The 23,786-nt window shown below is 43.8% G+C and overlaps 3 protein-coding genes across 3 annotated transcripts; 2 read left to right on the top strand and 1 right to left on the bottom strand.

Moving 5' to 3' along the window:
• The first annotated feature begins 405 nt into the window (after positions 1-405).
• On the top strand, positions 406-2,271 carry LOC135482955 (uncharacterized). Its single transcript, XM_064763439.1, has 3 exons — positions 406-652; positions 1,106-1,353; positions 1,544-2,271. Exons 1-3 carry the CDS (start codon positions 406-408, stop codon positions 1,799-1,801), a joined length of 753 nt encoding a protein of 250 aa, XP_064619509.1. The 3' UTR covers positions 1,802-2,271.
• A 6,822-nt stretch (positions 2,272-9,093) lies between these two features.
• On the top strand, positions 9,094-10,962 carry LOC135482953 (uncharacterized). The gene is made up of 3 exons (XM_064763438.1): positions 9,094-9,340; positions 9,794-10,041; positions 10,232-10,962. The coding sequence occupies exons 1-3, from the start codon at positions 9,094-9,096 to the stop codon at positions 10,487-10,489; spliced, it is 753 nt and encodes a 250-aa protein (XP_064619508.1). The 3' UTR covers positions 10,490-10,962.
• A 1,784-nt stretch (positions 10,963-12,746) lies between these two features.
• Positions 12,747-20,095, bottom strand: LOC135483705 (solute carrier organic anion transporter family member 4A1-like). Its single transcript, XM_064764701.1, has 12 exons — positions 19,978-20,095; positions 19,482-19,692; positions 19,036-19,311; positions 18,379-18,552; positions 18,011-18,113; positions 17,334-17,455; positions 16,589-16,849; positions 15,378-15,573; positions 14,363-14,540; positions 14,098-14,276; positions 13,785-13,849; positions 12,747-13,465 (listed from the first exon to the last, which is right to left on the bottom strand). Exons 2-12 carry the CDS (start codon positions 19,690-19,692, stop codon positions 13,074-13,076), a joined length of 2,157 nt encoding a protein of 718 aa, XP_064620771.1. The 5' UTR covers positions 19,978-20,095; the 3' UTR covers positions 12,747-13,073.
• Between the last annotated feature and the right edge of the window lie 3,691 nt (positions 20,096-23,786).

Genomic DNA, 23,786 nt, shown 5'->3' with positions numbered 1-23,786 from the left:
GTGGCTCCTCAGTGTCGTGTGCGATGTGAGAATACTGCAAACCGACACTGGTCTCTCCCACTCCGGGAGGGCTGAGATCAGACAGCCTCGAAAATCCAGAGTCAGTGGTATCCTCCTCCCCTCGCACACTTATTATTGTTATCATTATCATTATCAGTATTATTGTCTAGCGACTGGTATGGCATGTTAGTTAAGGATGCCCCCATCACCTCACACCATCCACGACCCCACTGGATCTCGTTTTCCCCTGCCATCGTCATTTTAAATCGAACAAGTATAGACCTGGCAAAATATATGATAATTATGAAATGTTGTTAATATGACCTCGTTCTTATTCGAAAAAAGAGCAGTGTTCTTGATATGTAGAATGAGTATGCACTTTAATGCCCAGTACAACATTCTAAAATGGCGAGTCGTGAATCAGTGAAGACGGGTGTCCTCCTCTTCATCCTGTGCGGTCTTATCACATGGAACGCAATCATCCACAACAAGTTTACACAACAAGAGAAGAGGTTCCAGGCTGGCCTGACGGAGGAGGAAAATACGCGTCCGAAACGCTCGACCAACCGCCAAGCCCCGCCAGTCGGCGGTGCCACTTACATCCGCCGAGGTCGAACCGAGTGTCCAGATGAGGCAGACCTAGTTTATAAAGGTAGGTGGGCTATCAACAGGTTGTTTCGTCGTCCAGGCTATTTGTTTATGTCTTCTCATTCTTGCTGGGAGATTACAGACGGCGGCCCCAACTGTCTTGCCTGGTTTTCTGTATAGTGAGACACCGACTTTTGGGCCGTATCTTCGAAATTCGGGTGAAACTGGATGTGCCATTCGTGAGACACTCGTACTCATTTTGGCCAATGTGACCAACGCCAGACAGTGAAGTCAGTCAAAAGCCGTCGGGTCCCCGTCGATTATCTATGAACATGTTAACTGCCAAGTCGCGGTAAATTGGGCCAGAGAGGCAGTGATATTAGACCAACATGGAGTGTCATTTTGCAGAGGCGGTGACAAGTATAGAGAACTCATTGATGAATACAAAGTCTGAAATGCGAAATGTATCAGCAAAATCGGCACATGACACTGGGCGATATTTTTTTATTTTGTCCAGGTTTTGCTGCTGGTGGCTGGTACGCACACACGGGTGCTGGGAGTGAATATATCTGTCTCACTGATAATCCAAAATACGCTAAACACAAGGCCGGGGAGCAAAATTACTTGTCGTTTATATACGGTGTGGAATTCCAAGCGCAACCTATTGTGAACGAACTGTTCGAGCATACTAACTCGAACCCAAATGACCTGCCGAATTCTGACGTTCAATGTGCCGTCTGCAGAAGCCGGCTGAGAACTAGTTCGGTAAGTGGTCGGCTGCGTATCAATAATATTCTTATGAAACGAAGAAGGCTTCATTTACAACATCCAAGAGACGGCAGAGGAAGTCCGGGAGACTACCTTAGAGTCGTCCATGCACTGTGAAGACCCAACGATATTCAACTGATTGTGACAATGTGCGGAGTGTTACGTAGTTTCTGTCTTAACTTTGCAGGTGATGATACCAGGGACAAACGAATGTGTCTCCGGATGGAACATGGAGTACTGGGGCTATCTGATGTCCTCATATTACAACCATAAGGCCCAGTACACGTATGCCTGTGTCGACCATGCACCTCAGAAAGGTACGGAAGGAGGTGCTAAGGACGAGAATGGAGCACTGATGTATCTTGTGGAAGGGCGCTGCGGGTCTCTTCCATGTCAGCCCTATAAAGATGGGCACGAGTTCACATGCGTGGTGTGTACCAAATAACGGGAGAGGTGGCGTTATACGAGACTCAATGCACGAGACTCAAAATGTGACATTTTGATAATGGTTTCATCACGAACGATGAAAACTAGTGCTGATGCGTCTCTCCAGTCTTTACCTCACTAATAAGTGGCCAACACTTTCAATCTTGAAACATTTGCAGTTGTGCCAACCACACTACCTGGATGTGACATTTTAATGACCATGGGGACATTATCTTGGCTCTGACTCTTGTCTTAAATAGTAGAATGTGATATCATCTAGCGAAATAAATGACCGGCGACATCTAAATCGATGATCGAGGCCAAATACAAGAACAATATACACTACCGGAAAAGCTAAAAACCAAATGGGGAACATCTTTTGAAAAAATTAAGAATTTAAAAAAGGTGAATGGTAAAGTGTGTTCTGAAAAATACCCGTATGTATACTGTATTTGTAATATCTGTTTCATGTAATTTGTCTATCTTGATATTTGTTCCTCAATAAAAATATATATTACAAAAAAGATTTGACCTTGATTGAAAAATAGATTTGTTTTGACAACATCCACTTGCTTTTCGTACATTTCTTCTAGTACTATTAAATGGACATGTACAAGCTAATCCGGCCATCTCACTGAAACTCATTGACCCTTTTAACTGGTGGACCACCCCAAGTTTGGCTCATCTCAGTGGGTATAACAAGTGGACTTTGTTTCAGGCTTTGTGGAGGTATCGTCGATACATCCACTGGATCTGATAAAGACAAGGTTTCAGATTCAACGAGGTGTGGGTGATCCCAACAGATGTAGTTCCCTGGCAGACTGCTTCAAGAAAATATACAGAAATGAGGGGTGGGTTCGGAGAATGGGAGGAATTTCCAGTGTATTTTCACTTGCCCGATTGCGCAAAGAGAATGCTATTCTCTTTAGAAAACAGACAATTGGCCTCAGTAATAAGAGCTTTCCAATAAATAGAATCATTGCTCTATTTCATGTACTCAACTTCAGTGGCTAAATTGATTGGAAAGCATAAGAATATTAAAGAGGATCAAATGAGAATGGAAGAAAAACCCAGGCAGTATGTATCTTTTTTTGACTCACTTGTGAGCCGATGTAATCTCAAGAGTAGCCCGTTGCCGTTTGTTTAACATTTGTGGCATGTTTGGTAATCACCAAAGCTGCTGCCCGCAAACTTCGTGCGTATGTACCACTGGGTGACTGTAAAGGAGAATTTCGAGTATATCGATCAATTCAGAGACTGTCCACTCCCAAGTTCCTCTTAATCCCGGGACAAGAGACAATGACACGTCCATCAATCCCTGGTCTAAGGACAGCGTCACCTCCATTGATAATACCTGGACCCGGGACAGTGTTCCCGACCAAAGTCCCTGTACCAAAGACAGTGTCCCCTCCTCATGACCCTGTACCAAAGATGGCGTGTACCTCCAACCGACGTTGGGCCAAGGACAGCGTCAACTCCATTGATTGTACCTTGACCCGGGACACAGTTTCAGAGACAGTGTCCCCCTCAAGTCCCTGTGTCAAAGATGATGTCAACCTCCAACAGTCGTTGGCCCAAGGACAGCATCACCTTCATTAATAATACCTGAACCCAAGACAGTGTCCCCTCCCCAAGTCAGTGTACCAGTGATGGTGTCACCTCCCCAAGTCCCTATACCAGAGATGGCGTCACCTTCATCAGCCCCTGGACCAAGGACAGCATCACATCCATTAAAAATACCTGGACCCAGAACAGTGTCCCCTCCCCAAGTCAGTGTGCCAGTGATGGTGTCCCCTCCCCAAGTCCCTATACAAGAGATGGTGTAACCTCCATCAACCCCTGGACCAAGAACAGCGTCTTCTCCATTAACAATACCTGGAACCAGGACAGTATCCCCTCCTCAAGTCCCTTGAACAGAGGCAGTGTCCCCTCATCTAATCCCGGGTCCAGAGACAGTGACACGTCCATCAGTCCCTGGACCAAGGACACCGTCACCTCCATTAATAATACCTGGACCGGGGCCAGTGTCCCCGCCCAAAGTCCCTGTTACAAAGATGGTGTCACTTGAGAAGTTCTAAATGGTCGGCATGTGACGGACTTCCTTCGGCATTGTCATTGAAGCAGGCAGAGAGCCGAAGAAAACCAACACCAGTGCCAGTGGTTACTACAACATGGAAACAAACAACTTTGCCGCAACACTCCTATCCACTACCACCATGTCCGCATGATTCAATTCAAGTCCTCTTCGAATGTCTCATAAGAGAAAACTCCAAGATCGTTGATGCAGATTTTACAGATTTGTCCTGGGGATTTGGTAGACCCCAAGACAATGCCAACACCGTCATCTTACTGGGGGTTTACGCCATTTGTAATGACCGGTAGTCCAGAAAATGATAGAAATTCAGATCTACACAATGCCGTATAGTGCAGTTATTATTTCGAACGAATTTGCTGAAATTTTGTATTCGTAGTATTTGCATATCTGTCTTCACATCGGCAATACTGAAATTTATATTTGATACGTATTTTCACGATTAGAAAGTTTCAAACTCAAGTACAATTTTTTTACTATAGGCCATTATAATCAATGACGTGGTCATAAACAAGTTGCCATCACTTGTAGGCCGAGGCGTACATGTGCCATGTTAATCGTGTCGACCAGCTTTAGAGTATACAGTGGATTGAGTAAACGGATTGAAAGCAAACGATAACCGTCATCGTTTTGTGGAGAACATCTAATCATCAAAGACTCGTTGACGAAAATACCATATTGTCCTCTCCCTTCACGCTACTGTCATCACCTTTTTCAGAATTATTCACAAAATCAGTGTCCTTCATGTCATTGTCAAAAGTTTGTGCGTCATCCCCGATTTCCATCCCTGTTTTCTTGGATTGTGACGAGGACTCAATCATCACGCCGTCCTGCTCACCAGGCGGAGGTTTGTAAGCATACACTGCCAAGGCCATGAATATCAAACTTGCTATCCCCGTCGCTATGGAGAATGCGAAGACGGTCCACCCCATTCTGAAGCTGTCGTAATATCAGCATGATCCGCGCTCGCCGCAGCGGTCTTGCCAGACGATACAGGAGCTGTCCAACACCAACCCGAAGATAATTGGGCCGGGAAAACTCCCTGAAATAAAACCAGTTAAAATTCATTACACTTGTCTAAACGAATGAGGATCTAAGCGGAGAAGCGTTTGGCAAAATTGCCAAGTGTTGACACCGCTGACGAGCCGCAAAATCAAAAGGCAATCGATTGGCTTGCACATCTCCAAGAAATCAGCTACATTTTGTATGTAATTTGAATTTCTTTGCGCCCGAAGAGTGTCCTGCGATTTGCACTAGCGTGGTCCGACGACTACCCGACTAGGCGGCCAACAACGTTCTTGAGGCAAGGGCTCAACGTCGTTTCCTCTTTCTGTGTGTGCACAATTAACTTTAAAGAGAACTCACCAAAAAATCTCATGAAAACCCATTGCACGGCAAGAGCATATCCACGGAGATTTTCTGAACCACCCTGTAAAAGAACAAGTTTAAAAACATGTACATGTACCATGAAAGGGGGCGTTATTAAAGACAACAGGCGCGATTCCATTTTGTCACCTCTGGTAGTGCCACGGGGAAATCTATAATATAGTACGGCGAGACTTTTATCAGTGTCGCTTCCACTCCTTGGCCAGGGGTGTTGACGCGGCTGATATCACTGAGCAAAGACATACATTGGTAAGCGGAAGGGATGTGCGAAATCACATCCGAGTTACCTACCTTAAAGTGACAGTAACTAACGGCGTCAGCGGCAATATCATGGCAAATGATATGATAAACATCAGCAATAGAAATGGAATGAGATAATCACAGTTGGTCGGACAGCAGCCTGGCTCGGCTCTCGTTGAAGCTACCTTCCTTGCTACGTTTTGTGCAATGCACGCACAGTTGGTGAAATTCTGAAATAAAATGGCCGAGTGGTGAATTTGAATTAGAACACAATAAAATTAAATGTAACCGTGAACTTGCCAACACCTCTCTTCTACCTTAGTTTGAGCGTCCCCTGTGCCAGTGTAGCTTATCCCACCACAACCAGCATAGCACCCTGAGAAATACTCTACACCATCAGCTCCACAGATTGGTTCCCGCGTTTTGGTTGAGCAGTCGCAGCCAGAATTTCACGGGGCTGTCAAGTTTACAGTTATTCTGGGAGTGGGATAGTACTGAAGAAAAGAAGAATGACATTAAAATAAACCAACGGAGGTCAAGTTGGGGATGATAAGCGTCTGACGGGTTCTCGCAAATGACGTAGGTCCCGGAACAACTTACGCTATCAGTTGGGGTCTAGGTGAATATTCCTCAGGAAATTTTTCGTTGACACCCATTAAAAATCTGAACGATTCAAAATGGTGTCCAAGATGGCTGCCAAATCAGAGAGAATTACCTGTTGCCATAGAAAGCACTTATCCCCGCTGAACTGGTAGGCGAACATCTAGCAAAAAAACACGGGAACCCATGAACTAACTGTATTGCTGATCATTATCTGGTTGCTCAGCCTCATTGACGTATTGGTGTCTTTTCATTCAGTGAAGACTTACTGTCAGAAATTCATATGGACATGTCTCACTCGATACCACTGTAATTCATGAACCGTATTTCGGACTCAAAAAAACATTGATTTAAAGCTGAGCCAATCATTACCACATACATGACACGGTGACCTTCCCACTGGCAACTCCTCAGTCTCCCTCCTTAGGTTACAAGTCATTCTTAACGTTTCCATCCAGCCTTGCTTCTCCTGTCAGGGATCTGCAGCGTTGTACTACAGACAGTCTACTATTGCCATGCTATAAACATGTAAATATTAACTAATGTAAATATGTATCCTTGGCTGACGTTGGTGTTGACACAATAAGGTCAACTATAGGCAACAATCGGCTCGGCCACGGGCGTCTCCTGGACGACAAATCTAAACTACGTCCCTAGCAATAATATCGCTCCGGACGACGGTTGCTCTCTTTCAGACTTAGAGATCTTTTAGCAACTGCTGTTGCCGAGAGTTGGGTTATTTAAACACCCGCCTTAAAGAAATAATACACACTCTGCACTCAGTTTTTCGACGTTTTTTTTGGCTAACAACAAACATCAGCCATCTCAAATATAAGTTACTAATAAACCACCTTCATCATTCATCAAAATACTGGATGGAACGTTATTTACTTTTGTGCTACGACACACAGTGCGTCTCGGTCCTATTAAATTAGCCAAGTGCAGTGACTCTACCCATTCGAGCTAGTCCACTTCTACTCCCCCCTCACGAAAAAAAGGGCAGAGATCTCATCCGCGCCACAGATCTCGGCTCCCGAGCTTCCCTTGGTTAGGGTCACTGCCCTATCTTGTTCCCTAAAACAGTTAAGATATGTATGAAGCAGCCCGTTGCATTAATTGTATAGAAACAGAGACAGGTGGTTCGGACAGGTCAATTTACTGAGTGAGAGTGGTGAGAATACCCAAGTGTGCAGATTGGCCAAGGACAACACGGTCCCTGAGATTGGTCTGAGGATGAATCACGAGGGATCCTGATTTAAAGGGATTGTTGTATCGCCAGGATTGTGATGCAATTAGTTGACCTTTCCACTGCCAGGGGTGTCATATGCTTCTCGAGTGTGCCCAGAACGGGTTGACATGGCGGAATGCGCAACGTTAACACTTGCGTTTCAACTTCAGACCAAAGGAACAACGTTCCATTCGAAACGACGGTGACCTTGCCGTGAAAGAAACACGCGGAGATGTCGCGAAATCATTCAAGTGATAAGAAGACAAGTGAATAGTATTGATGATAATGGTGATGACTGTGATGACTGTACTTTATTTCTTGATTCCGCAGCGATAATCGTCTGCTCGCGCTTGGACAAGATAGGGCCGCGCCGTAGTCATCACTAGAAATACAGTTGCCTGGCTTGGCGGCATACTGAGCCGCCTTCAGCGGGAACGATGGCATTCCCTACCTGGACACGTAACACGAATGCTTGATGACAAATGAAAGAATGGCGAAACTCACAAAGTTGAAGCGGTCGAGAGACAAGCTTTGAGTGGAAAGGTTCTGAATATCTATCTGGGAATTATTCATGAGGAGCTGGGTTGTGTTTTTTATGCAAAAATGGGCTTCTTTGATGTGTCTTGAGAAGATATTGCATCAGCCAATTCCACACCGGACACGCGCAGTAGTGGGACGGCTTCGTCTTGTCGCCCGGTACATAAGGAGAGACGATCAGGATGACGAAATGCACTGCCCCAGGATCTTAATTCCATGCTCACGTGTGATTAGAAGAACATGCGATCGGTATGAAATATTGTCAACGCATGTGGGAGGACAGTTGGCTTAACTTGTTTGACCAGTTTCGGGTGTAAGGGGATCGAGGGTGTGGAACGACGGTGAACACAGCTACGTCCTCAGTCATGGCAATCACAGCCACTTGCTCACAGTGAGTGACTCAGACATCGGTGACTAGCCGTCTGTCCGCGGGAGGGCTCTCATGTTTAGACACCCCCACTGACGCAACATGGTGACCCGTCTCGACCGAACGCCTTTCGATCGATTCCCCTCATTCCATTTCTCGGGTGGGAGGCCGGGGGAGGGAGACCAAGAAGAGAGACTGCGACCACACGGGATACGACTGGAGACCTTGGTCATGTGTTGTGCGACTAACCTCGCTCGCCCAACCCAGTTGGTCATCCCATCACCCTACACTGTCTCAGGCACCAACACACCAAGCATTCAAATGAGTGATAATTAAGCCATTTCATCCGTTAGGAGCCGAGCAACCGGAAATACATGGGTCTTTGGCAATTCAAACGAGGAGTTTAAGATGTCTATGAATGGGCTTTTATCGTTGGGTTGGTGTGGACAGGTGGCTGTGGCTCCTCAGTGTCGTGTGCGATGTGAGAATACTGCAAACCGACACTGGTCTCTCCCACTCCGGGAGGGCTGAGATCAGACAGCCTCGAAAATCCAGAGTCAGTGGTATCCTCCTCCCCTCGCACACTTATTATTGTTATCATTATCATTATCATTATTATTGTCTAGCGACTGGTATGGCATGTTAGTTAAGGATGCCCCCATCACCTCACACCATCCACGACCCCACTGGATCTCGTTTTCCCCTGCCATCGTCATTTTAAATCGAACAAGTATAGACCTGGCAAAATATATGATAATTATGAAATGTTGTTAATATGACCTCGTTCTTATTCGAAAAAAGAGCAGTGTTCTTGATATGTAGAATGAGTATGCACTTTAATGCCCAGTACAACATTCTAAAATGGCGAGTCGTGAATCAGTGAAGACGGGTGTCCTCCTCTTCATCCTGTGCGGTCTTATCACATGGAACGCAATCATCCACAACAAGTTTACACAACAAGAGAAGAGGTTCCAGGCTGGCCTGACGGAGGAGGAAAATACGCGTCCGAAACGCTCGACCAACCGCCAAGCCCCGCCAGTCGGCGGTGCCACTTACATCCGCTGGGGTCGAACCGAGTGTCCAGATGAGGCAGACCTAGTTTATAAAGGTAGGTGGGCTATCAACAGGTTGTTTCGTCGTCCAGGCTATTTGTTTAGGTCTTCTCATTCTTGCTGGGAGATTACAGACGGCGGCCCCAACTGTCTTGCCTGGTTTTCTGTATAGTGAGACACCGACTTTTGGGCCGTATCTTCGAAATTCGGGTGAAACTGGATGTGCCATTCGTGAGACACTCGTACTCATTTTGGCCAATGTGACCAACGCCAGACAGTGAAGTCAGTCAAAAGCCGTCGGGTCCCCGTCGATTATCTATGAACATGTTAACTGCCAAGTCGCGGTAAATTGGGCCAGAGAGGCAGGGATATTAGACCAACATGGAGTGTCAATTTGCAGAGACGGTGACAAGTATAGAGAACTCATTGATGAATACAAAGTCTGAAATGCGAAATGTATCAGCAAAATCGGCACATGACACTGGGCGATATTTTTTTATTTTGTCCAGGTTTTGCTGCTGGTGGCTGGTACGCACACACGGGTGCTGGGAGTGAATATATCTGTCTCACTGATAATCCAAAATACGCTAAACACAAGGCCGGGGAGCAAAATTACTTGTCGCTTATATACGGTGTGGAATTCCAAGTGGAACCTATTGTGAACGAACTGTTCGAGCATACTAACTCGAACCCAAATGACCTGCCGAATTCTGACGTTCAATGTGCCGTCTGCAGAAGCCGGCTGAGAACTAGTTCGGTAAGTGGTCGGCTGCGTATCAATAATATTTTTATGAAACGAAGAAGGCTTCATTTACAACATCCAAGAGACGGCAGAGGAAGTCCGGGAGACTACCTTAGAGTCGTCCATGCACTGTGAAGACCCAACGATATTTAACTGATTGTGACAATGTGCGTTGTGATACGTAGTTTCTGTCTTAACTTTGCAGGTGATGATACCAGGGACAAACGAATGTGTCTCCGGATGGAACATGGAGTACTGGGGCTACCTGATGTCCTCACATTACGCCCATAAGGCCCAGTACACGTATGCCTGTGTCGACCATGCTCCTCAGAAAGGTACGGAAGGAGGTGCTAAGGACGAGAATGGAGCACTGATGTATCTTGTGGAAGGACGCTGCGGGTCTCTTCCATGTCAGCCGTATAAAGATGGGCACGAGCTCACATGCGTGGTGTGTACCAAATAACGGGAGAGGTGGCGTTATACGAGACTCAATGCACGAGACTCAAAATGTGACATTTTAATAATGGTTTCATCACGAACGATGTAAACTAGTGCTGATGCGTCTCTCCAGTCTTTACCTCACTAATAAGTGGCCAACACTTTCATCTATCTTGAAACATTTGCAGTTGTGTCAACCACACTACCTGGATGTGACATTTTAATGACCATGGGGACATTATCTTGGCTCTGACTCTCGTCTTAAATAGTCGAATGTGATATCATCTAGCGAAATAAATGACCGGCGACATCTAAATCGATGATCGAGGCCAAATACAAGAACAATATACACTACCGGAAAAGCTAAAAACCAAATGGGGGAACATCTTTTGAAAAAATTAAGAATTTAAAAAAGGTGAATGGTAAAGTGTGTTCTGAAAAATACCCGTATGTATACTGTATTTGTAATATCTGTTTCATGTAATTTGTCTATCTTGATATTTGTTCCTCAATAAAAATATATATTACAAAAAAGATTTGACCTTGATTGAAAAATAGATTTGTTTTGACAACATTCACTTGCTTGTCGTACATTTCTTCTAGTACTATTAAATGGACATGTACAAGCTAATCCGGCCATCTCACTGAAACTCATTGACCCTTTTAGCTGGTGGACCACCCCAAGTTTGGCTCATCTCAGTGGGTATAACAAGTGGACTTTGTTTCAGGCTTTGTGGAGGTATCGTTGATACATCCTTGGATCTGATAAAGACAAGGTTTCAGATTCAACGAGGTGCGGGTGATCCCAACAGATGTAGCTCCCTGGCAGACTGCTTCAAGAAAATATACAGAAATGAGGGTGGGTCCGGAGAATGGGAAGAATTTCCAGTGTATTTTCACTTGCCCGATTGCGCAAAGACAATGCTATTGTTTTTTAGAAAAGAGACAGTTGGCCTCAGTAATAAGATATTTCAAATAATTAGAACTTCAGTGGCTAAATTGATTGGAAAGCATAAGAATATTAAAGAGGATCAAATGAGAATGGAAGAAGAAACCCAGGCAGTATGTATCTCTTTTTTTGACTCACCTGTGAGCCGATGTAATCTCAATCATAGCCTGTTGTCGTTTGTTTAACATTTGTGGCATGTTTGGTAATCACTAAAGCTACTGCCCGCGAACTTCGTGCGTGGGTGACTTCCGACTTTAGAGTATATCGATCAATTCAGAGACTGTCCACTCCCAAGTTCCTCTACAAGAGACAGTGTCCCCTCCGCAAGTCCCTGTACCGAAGATGGTGTCGTTGGGCCAAGGGCAGCGTCAACACCAATAATAATTCCTTGACCCAGGACAGTGTCTTTGACCAAAGTCCCTATACCGGAGATGGTGTAACCTCCATCAGTCGATGGACCAAGGACAGCATCACCTCCATTATTAATACCTGGAGCAAGGGCAGTGTCCCCCCCCGAAGGCAGTGTACCAGTGATGGTGTCATCTCCCCAATTCCCTCTACCAGAAATGGTGTCACCTTCATCAGTCCCTGGACCAAGAACAGCGTCACATCCATTAATGATACCTGGACCCAGGACAGTATCCCCTCCTCAAGTCCCTTGATCAGAGACAATGTCCCCTCATCTAATCCTGGGTCCAGAGACAGTGAAAAGTCCATCAGTCCCTGGACCAAGGACAAAGTCTCTGTACCAGAGACAGTGTCACCCTCCAGTCCATGTACCAAAGATGGTGTATACCTCCAACAGTCGTTGGGCCAAGGACAGCACCACCTCCATTAATTATGCCTGAACCCAAGACAGTGTCCCCTCCCCAAGTCAGTGTACCAGCGATGGTGTCACCTCCCAAAGTCCCTATACCTGAAATGGTGTCACTTGAGTAGTTCTAAATCGTCTATTGATACCAGGCCGACTAGCCTCAGTAATGTAATGCAGGAGTCGGCATTTGACGAACTTCCTCCGGCATTGTCATTGAAGCAGGCAGAGAGCCGAAGAAAACCAACACCAGTGCCAGTGGTTACTTCAACATGGAAACAAACAACTTTGCCGCAACACTCCTATCCACTACCACCATGTCCGCATGATTCAATTCAAATCCTCTTTGAATGTCTCATACCAGAAAACTCCAAGATTATTGATGCAGATTTTACAGATTGTCCCGGGGATTCGGTAGACCTCCAAGACAATGCCAACACCGTCATCTTACTGGGGGTTTACGCCGTTTTTAATGACCGGTAGTCCAGAAAATGATAGAAATTCAGATCTACACAATGCCGTATAGTGCAGTTATTATTCGAACGAATTTGCTGAAATTTTGTATTCGTAGTATTTGCATATCTGTCTTCACATCGGCAATACTGAAATTTATATTTGATACATATTTACACGATTAGAAAGTTTCAAACTCAAGTACAAATTTTTATAAACGGCGTATAGGCCATTATAATCAATGACGTGGTCATAAACAAGTTGCCATCACTTGTAGGCCGAGGCGTACATGTGCCATGTTGATCGTGTCGACCAGCTTTAGAGTATACAGTGGATTGAGTAGACGGATTGAAAGCGAACGATAACCAACATCGTTTTGTGGAGAACATCTAATCATCAAAGACTCGTTGACGAAAATACCATATTGTCCTCTCCCTTCACGCTACTGTCATCACCTTTTTCAGAATTATTCACAAAATCAGTGTCCTTCATGTCATTGTCAAAAGTTTGTGCGTCATCCCCGATTTCCATCCCTGTTTTCTTGGATTGTGACGAGGACTCAATCATCACGCCGTCCTGCTCACCAGGCGGAGGTTTGTAAGCATACACTGCCAAGGCCATGAATATCAAACTTGCTATCCCCGTCGCTATGGAGAATGCGAAGACGGTCCACCCCATTCTGAAGCTGTCGTAATACCAGCATGATCCGCGCTCGCCGCAGCGGTCTTGCCAGACGATACAGGAGCTGTCCAACACCAACCCGAAGATAATTGGGCCGGGAAAACTGCCTGAAATAAAACCAGTTAAAATTCATTACAATTGTCTAAACGAATGAGGATCTAAACGGAGAAGCGTTTGGCAAAATTGCCAAGTGTTGACACCGCTGACAAGCCGCAAAATCAAAAGGCAATCGATTGGCTCGCACATCTCCAAGAAATCAGCTACATTTTGTAATTTGAATTTCTTTGCGCCCGAAGAGTCTCCTGCGATTTGCACTAGCGTGGTCCGACGACTACCCGACTAGGCGGCAAACAACGTTCTTGAGGCAAGGGCTCAACGTCGTTTCCTCGTTCTGTGTGTGCACAATTAACTTTAAAGAGAACTCACCAAAAAATCTCATGAAAACCCATTGCACGGCAAGAGCATATCCACGGAGATTTTCTGGAACCACCCTGTAAAAGAACAAGTTGAAAATCATGTACATGTACCATGAAAGGGGGCGTTATTAAAGACAACAGGCGCGATTCCATTTTGCCACCTCTGGTAGTGCCACGGGGAAATCTATAATATAGTACGGCGAGACTTTTATCAGTGTCGCTTCCACACCTTGGCCAGGGGTGTTGACGCGGCTGATATCAATGAGCAAAGACATACATTGGTAAGCGGAAGGGATGCGCGAAATCACATCCGAGTTACCTACCTTAAAGTGACAGTAACTAACGGCGTCAGCGGCAATATCATGGCAAATGATATGATAAACATCAGCAATAGAAATGGAATGAGATAATCACAGTTAGTCGGACAGCGACCTTGCTCGGCTCTCGTAGAAGCTACCTTCCTTGCTACGTTTTGTGCAATGCACGCACAGTTGGTGAAATTCTGAAATAAAATGGCCGAGTGGTGAATTTGAATCAGAACACAATAAAATTAAATGTAATCGTGAACTTGCGAAACCTCTGTCCTACCTTAGTTTGAGCGTCCCCTGTGCCAGTGTAGCTTATCCCACCGCAACCAGCATAGCACCCTGAGAAATACTCTACACCATCAGCTCCACAGATTGGTTCCCGCGTTTTGGTTGAGCAGTCGCAGCCAGAATTGCACGGGGCTGTCAAGTTTACATTCCCTTCTGGGAGTGGGATGGTACTGAGGAAAAGAAGAATGACATTGAACTAAAGCAAGGGATATTTGGCAAGCATGCTTGCTGTTTGGCAAGCGGCTCTCCAACCAGGACAAAAAAAGATGCCTGTTCGGCGAGCGGCTTGCCAAATAGACCCGGCCTTATTTTTAACTTGGGTGGCAAGCATGCTTGCCGTCTTAAGTGAAGATCTAGTCACAAGAAAGCAAGCAGAATACGCCCCTCTAATGAATATTAATTGGAATTGGCTATTTGGCAAGCACATGCTTGCTACGCAGTCCGTTATTTTTGTCACTGGATCATTAATTATATAAATATTCATGACTCTCCTAATTTATGCGCCACACCGAGTAAACAATGGCGGGTACTGATGTGTGGAAGCGGTGAATGTCGGCTCAAAACTGCAGTTAGGTGCCACTTATCGATCATACATAGCTCTAAAAGAGTATCAGGAGAGGACTTTGTGTATTTTTGTCCAGAAATACACAAGGTCGGTGGAAAATGCCAATTAATATTCATTAGAGGGGCGTATTCTGCTTACTACCTTGTGATTAGATCTTCACTTTAGACGGCAAGCATGCTTGCATCCCAAGTTAAAAATAATTGCTGCGCAGCAAGCATGTGCTTGCCAAATAGCCACTTCCTTGAATTAAACCCACGGAGGTCAAGTTGGGGATGGATAAGCGCCTGACGGGTTCTCGCAAATGACGTAGGTCCCAGAACAACTTACGCTATCAGTTGGGGTCTGGGTGAATTTTCCTCAGGAAATTTTTCGTTGACACCCTTTAAAAAACTGACCGATTCAAAATGGTGTCCAAGATGGCTGCCAAATCAGAGAGAATTACCTGTTGCCATAGAAAGCATTTATCCCCGCTGAACTGGTAGGCGAACATCTAGCAAAAAACACGGGCATTGGCAGGAGACAGATGGCGAAGGAGACTACGGAGAGTATTATCATGCCACGGACCTTCAGCTTCATTTTGGCGGGAATGATGCCCCCCATCAGCTGTCCGCCCGCGATGCCGGGAATTGCCACGAAACCTACAAGTAGAATTGTGCAGAATGTGAAAAAGGTCACGAACGTTACCTGTTTTATCGTGGAAGATCTACGGATGTTGTCAAGGAATTCTGATTAGTTCCATTCGTAAAACTGTCTTCACATGAAGCAGGATTGAGATATCCTGATTGGCCACATTACCAGCTATTGCGGGCCTAGCCAATTAAGCCAATTAGTGCACCTGCTTAATTGGTCCTGGCAAGCCTAATGGAAAATGCATAGGAAATATTAATAAAGTTGGCTTTTTGGGCGGGGTGTTAAAATAATCCCAACTCCCGACTTCTGACACAATTCTATATATGTCTAGGTATTTACTGGCAAAATTTGGAGTGATTTGGATGGAAATTCGATGTGTCCATCTATAGGTTGAAAATTTTGGTAAATCTGTAATGCTTCACTCGTAGCCCGTAGTGTAAATTCCTGAGAAAGTGGGTTTTGGGGGCTTTTCTAGCTGCGCTAGCTCCGAAACTATACATTTGATACAAACTCCCGACTTCAGACGTGGTTGATATAACTCTTAGGATTATATTCCCAAGATTTCAGCTTTATTGGAGAAAAATTCATAGTGTCCAGGGGGGTTGAAAATTGGAGGATTTTCAATTTTTTTCCCAACAAATATGCGAAAAATATTCCTTTCACCTAGAATTAATCAAAATTTCGCAAACTATCATAAAGTACTTCCTTGCAACAATCATTTGTGAAGCTTTCAAAACTTTTGGCTGATTTATTTGACCCTAAATCAGCAAAAACCAAACATTTTAGTGTTTGTATGCACCAATGCACAGGAGGCTAATTGCCAGATTAATTCACACCTTTCCAATCTCAAACAATAGGAATGATGGAGTCTCCCTCTATTCAAAGCAATAGCTGGTAATGAACAAGACCGGAAGCTTGATATCAATACATGTGTACTTGCCTGTCGACTGTACAAGAATTTATGATCATTTGTCAGTGGGTCGAGGTTTGATTTGGACTTGTTGCAACAAATTTAAAACTTACCCGTCAGAAGGGCCGACCAAGACGCCGTCTGCTGAAACTGGTTCTGTACAAACTTTGGCATGAACGTAGCATACGCCATGACGAGTAGCATGGCCGTTATCCCTGCTAAGTTCAACAGCATGAAGGTGGGGTTCTTCAGCAGTAACCAGGTGCACTTCGGGAGGTCTTTCAATGTCATGCCAAACCCTGGTTTCATGGCGAGTTTCTCGCTTCCATCATTGTGCACCTGGGAGATTCTTCCTTTGCGATTCTCTGCTGCTTCTGAAAGTCAAAAAGGTTTTTGTTCTCATTTATGAATCGTTTTAAATCTCATAATCTAGACGTATCGTATTTTTTAGCTAAGTATGCGTTCGACATTCTGGCATGGGCATCATCATCAGGACAACTGATCTCGAAAACAGAACTGAATGAGAACGCAGTAACCTTACGGATTTTGGTGCATTGCAACAAGCTTTTTTACCTGCAAACATACTATTGAACCTCTGTCGCCATCAGGCTTGTAACACTGTCTCTTCCGCATGTTTTAAATCAAACTATTGTGTTAATCACTCAAAGGTGTTTTGCCTCAATAAGTTACCTCATACCTTGAAGTTTTTGTGGCGACAGATATTTACCGCCAGTGAGAATTCGAACGTAACAACAAAAACAACTGCTACTGTGGGCAGCTGACCTTCAGTAAAACCTGCAACCTTTCAGTTAGCTTGAGTCAGAGGCGCAATCTTATTACTCGGGTGAAGTAAATTACCTGGCATCTCCCATCCAAAGCAGTAGACGACAAGGCTGCATAGAATTGCTAGGATTCCCGACAGCATGAACCCTATCCACCAAGCACCCACCCAGCGCGGGTCGGTATTTGCCAGGGTCAATCTGAAACAAAAGAGTATGGTAAAATTGAGTACGTTTAGAGCCTCCTATATTGTGTCATTTACAAATCTGGAGTGTAAACAGAGAATAATGGCTGCATAGTATTGCTAGGATTCCCGACAGCATGAACCCTGTCCACCAAGCACCCACCCAGCGCGGGTCGGTATTTGCCAGGGTCAATCTGAAACAAAAGAGTATGGTAAAATTGAGTACGTTTAGAGCCTCCTATATTGTGTCATTTACAAATCTCGAGTGTAAACAGAGAATAATGTCAAGGCTTAGTTCACCCACCAAAGCCAATTTTACCTTACAATTAAAAGGCTCGATCTTTCAATCACGTCTCAGTTTATTCATATAGCCTGTCCATATTTGAATAGAACACCAAACTTTGTTCGAAGCACTATAGTGATCCTTCTTCAGCGGGAATGTCACTGCTGGGAACTGACGTGAGCTCTGACAATCTTAGGTTAGATCCGTGGAAGTTGGTATCCCCCCCCCCGTCTCTGTCAATAGTCAATCGTAATGACCTTGTAGAGATGCATGTTTTCATCTACTTACTTGTTCGTATCAATAATGTCAAAGTCGACATAGAAATCAAGGAACAGTCCTCCCAGTACAAATCCAATGGCTGGCCCAAGAGCAGAACACCCTTCCATTATACCTAGCAAAAGCAAAATATATAAAGTGGAACTGATATTTTCCTGCAAGGGAGGTTTCTAGACCGATTAAAAAGAAGGGGAAATGTAAGGAGAAGGAGGCGCGACTAACGCTGCGGAAGTTCGTACGCTGAATCGAAAATTTCCCGGTTCAAAATCCGCATGACTGGTTTCGTGGAATGTGACGGAATCTGTATGCGTTTGGAAATACTCTCGCTTTTATGAAATGTTCGGCCCTGACGTCATAACGATACACCCCCTGAAACTTACCGACATACAGCGGTAACTGATGCAGCTTCACGTTGTCGTCCAACCAGATTATTCCAAGTGTGTAAAGAGTGGTGCCACCTATACCGTGAAGGAACTGCCCTGTGACTAATATGGCAAGATGGAGATACATCCCGCCGGGTATGTCGGTCCTTGTAGAACATAGCGTGCTGTTCCCTGAAAGAGACCTCGAGAAACTCGTACCAAAAAACGATAACTGTGAAGATACGACAAGTTTTGGCAGGATCAGTTCTCTTATTTGTCAACAGGTGGCTTCCTAAATTCGAATGGTTAGCGGTCGTCATGGAACATCAGGTGGAATACAATCATGCACATGCTTAAAAGAAACTTCTGTAGTGCAACGGCAGGTGCGTTTCATTACCTGCCGCTGTGTATAGACTCCATGGGCAGCCCATCGCGTCATCCTTATTTGGTTAAGGAGAGGAACGAGGCCGGTCCCCTGCGTCCGGAGTGTACCGCTCGGTGGTATATCACCCATTCTATGTAGTTTGACCCAAATATAATAACTATCAACTTTGGGTAAGACGGTCTTTCTCATGGGTGGTTTCTTAGCTAAGAATTATCGGTAGTACAATACGGTAAGCAACGATTTAAGCTTTCTAAGTCGGCCGAAGGAAATGAAAGTATCATTCTACGCACCTGAACACAGATTCCCAGCATCCTGACTGAATTCGTACGGGCCGGTTATAAAATGTGGTAGGAACATCACGCAGGATCCGACCCCCATAATCAGACAGGCGGTGGCCAGCCACCGCGGCTTGTGACCCAGTCGGCCATAGTATCCAATGGGTATAACGAAAAGCCCGGCGGAGATATCGTAGGAAGCCGATATAAAACTGACCTCAAGACTCGAGAAGCCAAATCTCCTTTCCATGGAGGTCGTGTTTGAGTTGTTGATCCCATTTACGACAAACCCTAGTAGAAACAAACCACATTTTAGAAAAAAGGTTTCATAAGTTCGCCATAAGTAACGAGTGAATCTAGAATCTAGATAATGAACTCCAATGCTGGCATAGAAGACGCCTTTCAAGAATTCATCACATAGTATTAAGCATAGGTTGTGGTTCTAACATGACAATTTTTACCTTGGATAATCGCGAAAATAGATAGAACTACCAAAGCTGTCTTAGTGTTGTGGCACTTCTGTAAGCAGGCGGGCTTACAGTCTCCATAGCCGCATTGCGTGTCAACATCCGTTGCGCCATCATCATGATTCGTTCCATAGCTGCCCACATCGCCGTTCTCTGCAATGGCGTAATTTTCAAAAGCGGCAGAGTTTGACGTCTCGTTTTCCATCTGGAAAATATGTTAAGGTGTCAACATTTAATTTTGTATACTGTAAACAAGATGCTTTAGGCTCCTAACGCAAAATGGAGATTTTGGAGGTGCTATAACTCGTTCAAAAAGCTCTGACATGGAAAGATATCCGAGAAAAGGCGGTAGGAGGTTACCCACCCAGGCTATACCGATTCTTAGCGATTTGAACATGTTTTTCACGCGTGTAACGGCTTCAAGAAATCAGTTTTGCACTATGGTATGTTAAGAAATCGGCAACCCAGCTTATAATCACCATACACTTACCGATTCTTATCAAAGAAGCCAGTGGTTTTGTGATGTTCTCAAGAACTGATCTGATACCGCGATCTTCTGACAAGGGCCGAGAGTATACAAATATTCATGATATGATATGAAAATCGCTTGTTAAGGGCGTATGAATGCCTACAGGCCTTGTATACTAATACATGTAAGGCTTATTCACCCCATTGCATGGGTCTGCTTGGGACATTCACACGCGACCAATCGCTTTGTGTGCAATAAACAGTCACTCTGGTCGAGAACGTAGTCCTGAAGGCAGAGGGCGTGCCTCGTTAAGGGAGAGTTAATCTAGTGTAAACTCGGCCAGGGGTCGTCACGCAATAGCACATGCGTTGGAGTGCATCATTTGACGATACTTGGACGACTTTACAGTACTGTAATGAGCACTGGAAAAAAAGTGTGTGCCATCATCCTTTGAAAATAAATCCTGCTTATTCCTTATGACTGCACATACGATTTTGACGCTTCAATTCATTTCATTTATTTATTTAATCGTACATAATAGTACATTCAACAGAGTGCAGTGCTGTATTGTACAGTGAGAAAAATAAATAGATGGAAGAACATTTTAAAAACAAGTTAGAAACAGGCAGCGAATGCCACAACTAATTACCAGTGATACTCAATTGAACTTGTTTATACAGATATTATATTGACCATCAACAAATTATTCAGTCTCAGGTGTCTGTAGAATTTAGTTTACACATAAATCATTTAATATAGTATTAATCTCATCAAGATTAAAGAAATTGCGGTCTCTATTGTCTCTCGAACTTATCATATCTCTGATGACATTTCCCTTGTCTCTTAGAATGACTGTTGCATCATTTTAAAAAACAGTTTTATTTATAGAAATCTGTGTAACATCATTTTTTGTAACACCCGCTTTTGCACACACGGTATTGATGTTGTTAGCGACCTGTGAATTACTACCCTTAAGGGCCAACTGACCGGCGATTCTTAGCAATGGGTTAGTGCTTCTTGCTATCCCACCAATGAATTTTAAGAAGCGCGTATGGAGTTGCAGTTCTGGGGGTAGGTCTTCACAGATGAGTGGGAGCAGATTAAAGTGTGTCAAATAGGACACATTATATAATTTCCTGACACATTTCCTCCAGGCGACGCAGAATCGATCAAGTTTTCTGGGGGTAAAATTCCAGAGCACGCATCCATATAGTGCCATTGCGAATGATTTGAATAACTTGTATTTTGTTACTGAGTGGCAATGTCCAAATTGAGCAACCAAAGTATTTACTCTCGAATACAAAACGTTGATGGCATTTTCAAGGTTTTTCCCATCACTATTCTCTCCAACAATATGACCAAGGTGAGTGGCCCAAGATACGACATTAATCACATGACCCTCCCAGGCAAAAGGGGGGTGATTCTCTACTCCTTCCCCTAAATACACTAGTTGACTTTTTGTTGGATTGAAAATAACCTGGTATTCTTTTGAGAATACCGAACATATTTGTAAGAGCATGCGTAACCAATGCCTAGTTGGGGATAATATTACTATATCATCAGCGTAAGCAAATACTCCCATAAATATATTTCCTACATAGCATCCGTAACCAGAATCCTTTAACCTTGACAACAGTTCATCGGTGTAAATACAAAAAAGTATCGGGGAGAGAACACCTCCTTGCTTAACACCATTACGCACACCAAAATTTCTACTTCTGTGACCGTTCCAAGATACATTGACTGTTTGGTATGTATACAGGATAGCGAGCAACCTAGTTATGATAGGACAGCATCCCTTTTTAAGTAATAACTTGAATAATTTGATGTAATTCACTCTATCAAATGCCTTACTTGCATCTAAAAACATGGAGTAAATACCACTTCCTCTGTTTCTATAATACTGAATCGTCTCATTATAAACGAAAGTACACTGAGTCGTGGACATTTTCTTCTTAAACCCGAATTGTAAATCACAGGATGAAAACACTTTTTCGTTTTTTGACATCAGAACATGATCTAACACCGTCCCGAGTAATCCCTCTATAGTTGTCAGTCTTTCAGCGATTTTCTTTTATCTTTTGGGATAGGAAATATTGTCGATTCCTTAAAACCATGTGGTACATATGCATGGGTTAACATCGCCGTGAATAATTTCGCTAGGCATTCTTTAAATTTGTCACTACTATGAATAAAATGGTCCGTATAGATTTTGTAATTGCCGCCATGTTTCCCCTTGTTAAGTAGCCCAATTGCATTTCGGACTTCAGCTACTGTGACCACGTGATCATCATGACCACACATTACATGGTGATGTTGATTCACAATTTGGGAATCGATGTCATCCAGGAGGACTTTCATTTCCTCTTCACGATATGAGACACTCGAATATAATTTGTCGTATTTATCAGCAAATATATTAGCGATATCACCCTTTTCTGTCTTACCATCAACTATGTTAGCATAACTTGACGCTTTACCTTTCATTTTATTAACCCTTGACCAAAACGCCCTACTATCGGTTTCGAGGAGAGATTCTGCTAAGTGATTTCTCTCTTCGATATCGTTATTTTTCTTAAGCCGTCGAATTTCGTAGTGGTATTTTGCCCGAGTTGCTCTACGAATATCCGCGACCGCACCTTGCCTGGGTGATCCGATACTTTTCCAGATGTTGTGCCAGAAAATTGCTGTTTCCCTACCGTGTTTTATTTTCTCATTCCACCCGGGGACATGACCTGACTTAGGCATATTCCCAAACTGTGGGATACATAACTGACTAGCTTTTAAACAAGCTTCGAGTAGTTGTTCATGTAATAACTCAATCTCATTTTTGTGATCTTTACAGAAGTACTCACGACATTGACAGGCCGCATTTGGCATTATGATTACTTCTAGCAGTTCATCGAGCATACGGTTATAATTTTCTATGTCTACTGTGGATGCTTTCTTTCACATGGTACCCCTTTTGACTGGACGAGGGATCTCCTCGCTTACATATTCAGTAGGTAGATCAAACGATATTGAGAGGCATGAATGATCAGATGTATTGTCGACATCATGGTGAACCTTATGCTCAGTAATTGATTGAAAAATGCTGTCGGAAACGATAAAATAATCTAGTTTTGATTTTGCCCCGTTAATTTTACTCTCAAAAGTATAGTCTATATCCTTAAAGTCGGTCCCTAGTTTCATAGACTCTCTAGTCACAAACCTTCTGAAGAGATCAAGTTTTCTATCACCTATTCTTGATGTATCAATATTAAAGTCACCCCCGATGATAATTCTATCGTGATTAGAAGTAGCAATTATCTCTCCAAGGTAATTTAGAACGTCTTCATACTCTGTAAGATTATGTTCTGACGGCATGTATACGCTACAGAGAAGAATCATTTGACCACCATTGTCGAATCTGATGGCACAGACCCGTTTTGACCTTTCTGGAAGGCGACATATTTTACACTTTAAATCTGTTCGCCATATTACCGCCACGCCGTACGGTCTACCGCGTAGAAATTCTGACTCAATCATACCTGATATACCATATACGGTTGCATTACTTAATGAATGTTCAAAACCAGGGATCTCGCTGTCAAACAGCCAATGTTCTTGAACACAAACAAAATCATGTTCAATAAGAAGACTGGAAATATATTCCTTTCTACCAGGGCCATGCACCTGTGAGTTGTAAGTCCCAATTGATAACTGTCTGTTCGCTCTCAACAAATGATCAGCAGCAGCCATAATCATTAGAGTTAGTATTAAAAGAGAGCGCATCATGGTTTGTTCTCAGTAATGATATCCTCCTTTCTATTGTTAGGAGGGAAATATTG

Source organism: Lineus longissimus, chromosome 2 (genome assembly GCF_910592395.1).
Source record: "Lineus longissimus chromosome 2, tnLinLong1.2, whole genome shotgun sequence".
Classification (NCBI taxonomy): Eukaryota; Metazoa; Nemertea; class Pilidiophora; order Heteronemertea; family Lineidae; genus Lineus; species Lineus longissimus.
This window is presented reverse-complemented; position numbering and strand designations above follow the sequence as displayed.

Coding starts and splice junctions, on each gene's coding strand:
- LOC135482955 (XM_064763439.1), top strand. CDS start 406: ATGGCGAGTCGTGAATCAGTGAAGACGGGTGTCCTCCTCTTCATCCTG. Junction 653..1,105: donor GGCAGACCTAGTTTATAAAG/GTAGGTGGGCTA, acceptor TATTTTGTCCAG/GTTTTGCTGCTGGTGGCTGG. Junction 1,354..1,543: donor GCCGGCTGAGAACTAGTTCG/GTAAGTGGTCGG, acceptor TTAACTTTGCAG/GTGATGATACCAGGGACAAA.
- LOC135482953 (XM_064763438.1), top strand. CDS start 9,094: ATGGCGAGTCGTGAATCAGTGAAGACGGGTGTCCTCCTCTTCATCCTG. Junction 9,341..9,793: donor GGCAGACCTAGTTTATAAAG/GTAGGTGGGCTA, acceptor TATTTTGTCCAG/GTTTTGCTGCTGGTGGCTGG. Junction 10,042..10,231: donor GCCGGCTGAGAACTAGTTCG/GTAAGTGGTCGG, acceptor TTAACTTTGCAG/GTGATGATACCAGGGACAAA.
- LOC135483705 (XM_064764701.1), bottom strand. CDS start 19,692: ATGGAAAACGAGACGTCAAACTCTGCCGCTTTTGAAAATTACGCCATT. Junction 14,541..15,377: donor AATGCTTTCTATGGCAACAG/GTAATTCTCTCT, acceptor TCTTTTCCTCAG/TACCATCCCACTCCCAGAAG. Junction 13,466..13,784: donor GGTTTTCATGAGATTTTTTG/GTGAGTTCTCTT, acceptor GTTTTATTTCAG/GCAGTTTTCCCGGCCCAATT.